The 9,563-nt window shown below is 36.9% G+C and overlaps 1 protein-coding gene across 1 annotated transcript; it reads left to right on the plus strand.

Annotated features, from left to right (window-relative positions):
* The first annotated feature begins 8,180 nt into the window (after positions 1 to 8,180).
* On the plus strand, positions 8,181 to 9,212 carry LOC131948422 (neuropeptides capa receptor-like). The gene has a single exon (XM_059310028.1). It carries the CDS (start codon positions 8,181 to 8,183, stop codon positions 9,210 to 9,212), a length of 1,032 nt encoding a protein of 343 aa, XP_059166011.1.
* The last annotated feature ends 351 nt before the right edge of the window (positions 9,213 to 9,563 follow it).

Below are 9,563 nucleotides of genomic sequence, written 5' to 3' on the forward strand. Positions count from 1 at the left end.
CATTGTTTACCTCTTACTAAGTGTAAACAGTGACATTTTTTACCTCTTACTAAGTGTAAACAATGACATTTTTTACTCTGTTTTATTGTAAATGAAGTCATTTTCTATTTCTGGTTAATTGTAAATGAAGTCATTGTTTACATTTTGTGTGGCCCGTGAAGCTAATGATGAAACATCTTAAACAAACGACGATCATAGAATACGTAGCACCCGAGACGCGTGTGTCCAGTGTTCTGCTCGGACAAACCTCGTCGTTCCCTCTCCTTGAAGACGTCACGCACGTTCTGAACGCCATGAAGCATGTGACGACACGAACCCCTCTAGCCCAGTACTCGTGTGAGTGCCCTAACACATGACCAGCCTGTACAATTCTTAAAGAGGTGACCGTTATGTTGACACCATCACTGTGGTACTGAAGGTAGAATAGGATGATTATCATAATGAAGTGTGTAAACTCAATGACCTATTCAATTTAAAATAACACTCGCCCTGAAAACTGTAACCATACTCTCATAGTATTTTAGTCGTACTAGTTTTACTTTACACGAACTGATATTTAAATAAATCAGTCATACTGGTTTGTTTTCCTACAGCTAGTCCCCAGAGGAAGAGTAAAGTAGGCGGCCAAGCCAATCCTGGAAAAGGACATTTGAAGGAGAGCCAAGGGCTGCCCGGTTTACCTGGGCACATATAAAGAGCTGCCCAAACAAAGTCCGGTGGAGGGGTGTGGCTAAAGCACTTAGGTTATCAGGGGTCCCAAATAAATAAGATGAAATTTAATTTTTTCAAAAGTTTAAACTCTCAGGAAACAAAATGTTCACCTTAATATTTTTCTAAAACTTGAATGGCGACAGCTGTTAAACTTGACATGTTTTACATACTTGACAACACCATGTGTTTGTACTGGTTTACAATTTAAAATCTGCTTCGATTTAAAGTTAAAATTCTCCTTGTTTTAACTCTTAATCGTGAACGAAATACGTTTCATAAAAACATTTTTAAACGTTTTACTTTCACTGAACGCGCTGGTGTTTCTTTTTGCATTTAACACAATAGAATGTACAGTGTAAAACTTGTGCAGGGTGTAGCTGTTATATTGGATGTACGAGATACTGTGTAGAAGCAGTAGAGTTACCTTAGTGTACATCAACCATTAGATTAGTTTACATTAATAGAAACATAGTACCTCGAAGTCATAAATACTGCTCCACTACTACAAATCAACAAACAAAAATATTTTTCTTTATCTTTTCATCATAAGTTGATTTCAGATTTTTATAGCAGCATAGCACAGAGAAAATATTATTTCAACGTCAGAAGCAGTTAGGGAATATAGGTAAAGTCGTTGGAAAGACATAGCAGCTTTAAAAAAACAGGGATTTGAACTGGCCAATCTACACGGTACTAAATCGCCTCTACAACGGGATTCGAACCCACGACTCTACTCGGTACTAAATCGTACAACAGACCATCACTACGTTACTTCCATGACAGATTTAAATGACATCACAAATACATATTGAAACGTCTGGGAAAGTAATACATTATACTATGGATTAAAAGAATTGTCTATAATGGATATATAGAAAAAGAAAAAATTTAGTCACGAAGAAAAATATATCGTTCACTTCTTTGTTTCATCGTTGACGATTATAAATTATCTAAGAAAACATAACGTCGATACCGATTAATGTGTTCGCGATATTTTAGATTTGTACTGCTATGCCTCTAAGTAGAATGAACTCCAAATTGAGACAAGCGGTCTGTCGATATTTGTGTTGCAACCGATATGTTTTTTGTAAACACGTGCAATCATCGTACGGATGTTAGCCTACCAACAGACTCGTGGTTAATATTGACGCTCGATTTATGTATGTTTTCGTTTGCGTTGAGTTCTGTTGTATTATTAAGGTCACGTAGTTGTGAGGTCAGTTTTTTTAGGTGGGGCCCACTGTCAGATTGATGTTAAAAACAAATAAACATCCATTTTACTTGCATCAATAGTCAATGTCTAAACACTGTTTTTAAATACAACGAGCTTATATTAGACGAATGTATTTGTTGAACGAAACAATGAATAAACCGGAGTTAGTTTTGAAAGAAAAACATTACTATATATATGAAACCATACTTCTTTTATATACATTTCACCAGTTTTGTATATTATTTATTTTAATCATATCAATAAATTCTATTTCTTTAAAAAAAATCTAAACATAAAATTATACCGGTTACTGGATACGTTTTTTCTAATCGATAAATCAAAGTCTTCAGTAAAATACAACACGACTTACAGACGTTAATTAATTTACCGATGTTATCCCCTGAAAATAAATATTTGTTTCGTTGATTTACAATAATTCAAATTAAAACCTCTGAACCAGACGTTGTAATGTCAAGCCTGCACGTGTGGCTAGCCCGCGGGGATGGCAGCCGTCTCGTGACGTAATCATGTCATAGGTAATGTCATGGACGGTAACCGGGCTAAATTAGCTTGATCACTTCAACGACTTGATCGTTAGTTCGATCACTCCAATCCCTAGGTTGTTAAGATGATCGCTGCAATGATTGGATTGGTTGCAAAGTTTCTCCCCCGGCGGGCGGTAACCCAATTCCTAATTTCATCTCAAACCACTCCAGCTAAATTGTTGATGTTAAGGTTTCAGCTATTTTAACAACTTGCCCTCATCAGCCAGGAAGTTTGTTGATCGTTAAAAGTAATTTATGTACCACCCATACCTGGGAGCAAAACTTCTAGTTGATCGGTTTTAATTTAGTGTATACCTTTTTTTTTTATTTAAAGAGATGAAAATTGTAGTAAAACAAATTCGATATAAAAAAAATTTAGAAAAATATTTTATATTCTTTAGTTAGGCCGTCATATTTTTTGTCAAATGTGATTTATAAAATGTTACGATGCTTGTATCTCATTTGACATAGAAACTTTCTTGCTGAAAGTGCATTGTATAGGTTTAAAACTGCACTAAGTAACTAGTAGTTAAATCAAGTATAGTCTAACACAGTAAACATATTCTGACAAAGATCAGTGGTATTCAACCTCACCGCTAAATGACATTAATGTGTATATAAAAACATCAAACTTAAAGAGAATCAGACCTAATGCAACTGACCTCACAACTACATGACCTTAGTGTAAATATTAAACCTTTAACGCCCACAGTCGCTTAAACGCGACATACTATTTTTGCGCTTAGCATATGCGCATAGTTACATTTATCCTACTGCTACTGGTCGTTGGGTATTTGGCACATCCGGACGGTCTATCGGTATCAATGGTCACGTTGTCAAGTTGAAATTTATAACGTCACACTCTCTTGACTAACGCACATTGTACATTTTTTGACTACATGAATTTAGTGTTAAATCTACGCTATAGCGTTACATGATTTCAGTGTTAAATCTACGCTCTAGCGTTACATGAATTCAGTGTTAAATCAACGCTCTAGCGTTACATGAATTCAGTGTTAAATCTACGCTCTAGCGTTACATGAATTCAGTGTTAAACCTACGCTATAGCGTTGCATGAATTCAGTGTTAAATCTACGCTCTAGCGTTACATGAATTCAGTGTTAAACCTACGCTCTAGCGCACTAAAGGAGAGTTTAATCAAGGCAGGGACAGGTGTGGTCTACAAAATATAGGTCTCTTTGTTTAATCTGTCTTCCTTCTATTTTCATAGGTTAGTAATACAGGTAAATATTTTAAATATAAAAGCAAATAGAGTTCCTATATATATATATATATATATATATATATATATATATATATATATATATATATATATATATAATATTAGTTTCGCTGTCTCTCTATCTATGTATCTATCTATGTATCTATCTATGTATCTATCTAACTGTCTGACAAAAACGCTCTAGAAAAAACACAAGCAATTTAAAAACTTTCACAGTGAAACGAAAACGGAATATGACGTCACATTTAGCATAGAGTACAAAATAATATCAAGCCGGAGAGTGCACACAGTAATACGAAGTCATTGATTCTCGAGTAAACATTGAATAAAAAGGCAATTTTGTCTAATCTAAGTGGTTTGCGTGAAGAGTTTCTTTCATACATTTCTTCGGGTAGGGGCGAAGCCCCACCCCCGCGTAAGAACGTCTGAGCCCCCCCCCCCTCCCCAACTCAAAAGAAATTTCTTAATCGATACTCTATAATAAAAATTACCGCCTAATTAATGTGTCTAATCTAAAAAGTGGTTTTCTTGCAATTTCTTTAATGCAACTCTTCGGGTAGTGGCTAAGAGCGACACCGGTGTTTCTTTCAGACTTTTTCCTCCCCGGAGGTGGGAACTTATTCTAATCTAAAAAGTGTTAAACGTGAAGTTTTTTTTTTCAAGCATCTCTTCCGGTAGGGGCGAAGCCCCGCCCAGATTCTTCCTTTAGTTTGTATGATCTACAAATGCGACCAGTGTTTCTTTCAGACTTATTCCTCCCCAGAGAGGGGTGGGGGTACTTGAAATTTTCGGGGGCGGGGGTAGAATTTTCTGGGAGGGGGCGGACACTGGAAAAAGTAAATAATTATATTTCGTTGAATGGGACGGTAGACATGTTTTGGGGTGTGTGTGGGGGGAAAGGGGGCTAAGCCCCCTCCTCCCAAGTAGAGTTGCCTGAAAGAAACTCTAAATGTGACTTTTGTCGCATGGTTTAGGGATATGCCTATGACTATATTTTGTATAAATTAAAGTACCGAGAAAATAGACAGCACTATCAACCTAGCGCCCGTTGTATCCTTCCTCAACGGGCCATTTTTCTCGTATATAATAGTTTGGCTGTCTGTGTATCTATCTGTGTATCTATCTATGTATCTATCTGACAAGAACGCTATAGAGAAAACACAAGCAACTTAAAAACATGCACAGTAAAGCGGAAGCGAAATATGACGTCATATTCAGCACATAGTAGAAAATAATATCAAGCCGGAGAGTGCACACAGTAATATGACGTCATTGATTCTCCCGTAAAAATTGAATAAACAGGCAATTTTGTCTAATCTAAGTGATTTGCGTGAAGAGTTTCTTTCATACAATTCTTCGGGTAGAGGCGAAGCCCCACCCTCGCGAAAGAACGTCTAAGCCGCCCCCCCCCCCCCAACTCAAAAGAAATTTCTTCATCGATACTCTATAATAAAAATTACCGCCTAATTAATGTGTCTAATCTTAAAAGTGGTTTGCTTGCAGTTTCTTTCATGCAATTCTTCGGGTAGTGGCTAAGCGCGACACCAGTGTTTCTTTCAGACTTTTTCCTCCCCGGAGGGGGGAACTTTTTCTAATCTAAAAAGTGTTTAGCGTGCACAGATTTTTTCTCTTCCCCGCCCAGGTTCTTCATTTAGTTTGTATGATCTACAAATGCGACCAGTGTTTCTTTCAGACTTTTTCCTCCCCTGCGAGGGGTGGGGGGTACTTGAATTTTTTGGGGGGCGGGGATAGAATGTTCTGGGAGGGACGGACACTGGAAAAAAGTATATAATTATATTTCGTTGAATGGGACGGTAGACATGTTTTGGGGTGTGTGTGGGGGGGGGGGGGGGCGGGGGGGGGGGCTGAGCCCCCTCCTCCCAAGTAGAGTTGCCTGAAAGAAACTCTAAATGCAACTTTTGTCATGAATGAGATTATGTACATGGTTTAGGAATATGCCTATGACTATATTTTGTATAAATTAAAGTACCGATTCTGGATAATAATCCGTTTTCAAAGTCATTTTTCGTTTCCGGTTAAATTGAATTAAGGTGGTGATTTTGGTTTTGGTTTTAGTTTAGAGAAAATAGACAGCACTATCAACCTAGCGCCCGTTATACTTCCTCAACGGGCCATTTTTTCTCGTATATATATATATATATATATATATATATATATATATATATATATATATATATATATATATATATATATATATATATATATATATATATATATATATATATATATATAATGAATGTGTATATTGGGTACTTTACATTTCAGTGGACGGTGTTTTATTACTAGGCTAAATTGTTGGTGGCCATATTCATTAAATTTTTACCAACAGTCCAATTACTTAGCCTAGCATGGCTTTGTATATGATGTGTGTCGAGGTAATATGTATAGCAAGTCTAGAAAACACATACCATGTCTTTCCATATGCACTGTTTATATGGTGCTTCATTTCTTCTGATTCTCCCCTATGTGTTTAATGCATCCTGAAATTTTCTTATCTGATCTTTTGTAAATTAATCTCATAGCTGAGCTTTAGACTTGGGGAGATTTTTAAATTGTTATAAAAAAAGTGAGTTCTAAATGCATGTTTACTTTCTGTATTACGACCTTTGATTTCATTTTTTTCTCTTAGGAAATTTCACAGATATCAATTTTAGTACAAATGTTTCCTATGTATTCTAATAAGGCTAATGTCCCCTTAAGACCTAGCTATCCATTGGGCAGATGAAGTAGAGCTCATGTGTTTCTTGATCTCGACCTATAAAGGGGTATGCCCAGCTGCAGATGCCTTTACTTTCCCTAACGTGAGTTAGGTACCTAACAGAACTGAGTGTACTCAGGGACGTTCTGCTGACCTGAACATGGATTTGAACAAATGTAATCTAATAAATCAAGTTAAATTTTCTTAGAATATTTCCTAAGATTGTGTTTGTGTCGGGGAATGGCTGTGATGATTTTACATCATGACGTCATAGTTTTGGAGTAGATGTCCCGCATTTTGTGACAATATTTAGTCAGGTGAGTGTTTGAATAATAATAAAGTTCTGATCGTACTTTTTCTTCAGATTCCAAGATCACGGAAACAGGATAACTCTACTTCACTTGCCCCATAGACCGTGAGTATTGTTAAAGAAATTAGCTAGAATCGAAAGAGCCAACGTTCTGAACCTGTTGGATACTTGAATGTATTCAATGCTCCAGTAAACACAAAATCGGCCGTAAACTAAAATTACACATCTTTATACTACTAAAACTCAAGTTTGTTTACATGTTTGAATATTTATTTGTTTGCTTGTCTGATTGGCTACTGGAGAGAATCTGCACTATGTTTAGAGCTGTAAAATAGTATGTAGATAGAGAACAATTTTTGTTTTCAGACAGACTGTTAATCACAAATTTATTTAAAGATGTTAATTAATTTATTGATTTATTCATTGGTACATTAACTTTATTAATTATAAAAGTTTAAAAGAATGGCTTTAATTTCACTGAATAGTTACGTCACATGATTTGTTTACTTTTTAGTGCAAGAAAATGGCGGCTTCAATACAATATTTTGTGGCCCATTCAAATAGTTGCTTTCTAAGGAGTATTAAAAAGGTTTTTTTTTTACAGGCCGCTTACCCCCTAAAATTTGTTTGCCACAATATTTTACTCAATTTCTTAAGAGAGACAATATAGTCACTCAGAGAGTAGTGAAATCGTCAGAACAAAAAAATATTCGATATATAGCTAATATATGGAGAATGTTACCCCCGTTCACGTTTTAGCATTCTGCGACGGCATTTAGTCTGACAGTTTATCCAAATGTCCGACTCAATTTTCGAGCTTCATGCAAAAAGTTAGCCAAATGTACTCAAAAACTAAATTACCCTCTTTTTTTCATGTAAATTACAATGGCAACATAGTAAAATCTCGTTTCTGGTTTATAATGGTTTTCAGAAGTTTTCCCGAAAAGCGCACCGTTTTTTTTCCTTTATTTATGGGCATTGGTCTACAAACTCAAAACATATCAAAGGGTGGTGTGGTGGAGTCGGCTAGCACATGTTTTTTTTATATCATAAGCTGTCGGTCTGTCGCGATCACTTTGCAGCCCTCAGAGAGGGCCTACAGCCTGGCCGAAATTTTCCCTAGAGCATTTTGCCGGATGCGATCGCCAGTCAAACTTTTAGCGCATGCGGCGTCGTTGAGCGGCCAAAAGAATATATATATATATATATATATATATATATATATATATATATATATATATATATATATATATATATATATATATATATATATATATAACTTATTTCTAGGTGTCTTTTCTTTTTAATACTTTGGATTCGTTGAGTAGTAGACTTCTCTTCATCAGAATTCAACAATCACCATATCCCCATCATCACCAGCACGACACCATCCATCCTTACAACCCATCTGAAATACCAGAAATATCTCTGCGGTCACGATGTTGTGGTATACAGGATTAGGACCATTAATCACCGAGATATTCCTGACCATTAATTGTTTGATCCTCGTCATCCTAATTAGCATCTTTGGTATCATCGGAAACGTCATCAACATAATCATCTTCTCCAAACAAGGATTCGACGACAGCATCAACATTACTCTCACTGCTTTAGCTATCTGTGACCTCGGCGCTCTGTTCGCCAGCCAGGTGCTAGCGGTGGTCGTTAATCCCTGGTTTCTGACGTCAGATCTGCCCATCGTCCACATGGAGGTCGTGAACATGGTAGTCTTCTACCCGCACAACTATTGTGTGCGGGTGTGCGGGTTCATCACGGCTTTCGCGGCTTTTGAAAGATGTCTGTGCGTGCTCATCCCTCTCAAAGTCAAGCAGGTCATAACCAGGAAATTTACCATTTATTTCCTGTGCGTCATTTTTGTCGTCACCCTTCTAGACATGCTGCCAATTTACTATGTGACCTACTTAGATTGGGTTTTCTTCCCTGATTCAAACTCTACAAAACTCGCGATGGTTTTTCGGGAAAACCCGTACAATGTTTTTGGTATTTCGTATTTAATCACGGACATGTTCGTACCGTATTTCACGTTCTTCATCATCATCCTCAGTAACGTAGTCATCACATGGAAGCTTAAAGCCAGGTCTGCGTGGCGAAGCTCCGTCACTAACACCAGATCTGTCAAAGGCGAGGGCATTTCCAACAGAGAAAAAAAAACTGTTCTATCCTTGATGGTGGTTTCCATTATCTTCATCGTCTGTCTGCTGCCTCAGTCTGCAATACTGTCAGCGGTCAGTCTGGAACCGGAGCTAAGCATCAGGGGCAGCAAGTTTGACCTGACCATCCTGTGCCTGAGCTTCGCCTACATGCTCGAGTGCATCAGCTCGAGCGTCAACGTCATCGTTTACTACAGGATGAGCTCCAGATACCGCGAGACCTTCCTGGTCTTTGTGGCCCAGCAGAAGTGGCTCAGGAAGTTCCAGCCACGGGAATCGACAAAACAGGTGGACATATGAGAGATTGGATCTTGGAAGTAAATTACAAAACATTTATTTCAGATTTTATCTTTTCTGTATACACAAACCTTCAAATATATAAAAAAAATCTGTGTGTGCTTGTTTCTATATATGTGTGTATGCGTGTTTATTGTGAGAAAAATTTCGACGACCTATACTAGACCCATTTTTTTTATCGGTCAAGAAACTATTCTATCTATCTATATATCTATATATCTATACATAGACTACAACTAAAACTCAAGTTTGTTTACATGTTTGAATTTCTATTTTTTTGGTTTTTATTGTTTGTTTGTTTTTTGTTTGTCTGATTGGGTAATGGAAAGAATCTGCTCTATGTGGAGAGCTCTA

This window comes from Physella acuta, unplaced genomic scaffold, assembly GCF_028476545.2.
Source record: "Physella acuta isolate Inbredline_101_S28 unplaced genomic scaffold, ASM2847654v3 ptg000644l, whole genome shotgun sequence".
Classification (NCBI taxonomy): Eukaryota; Metazoa; Mollusca; class Gastropoda; family Physidae; genus Physella; species Physella acuta.

Excerpts from the sequence above, each read along its gene's own strand:
- LOC131948422 (XM_059310028.1), top strand. The coding sequence starts at position 8,181 with ATGTTGTGGTATACAGGATTAGGACCATTAATCACCGAGATATTCCTG.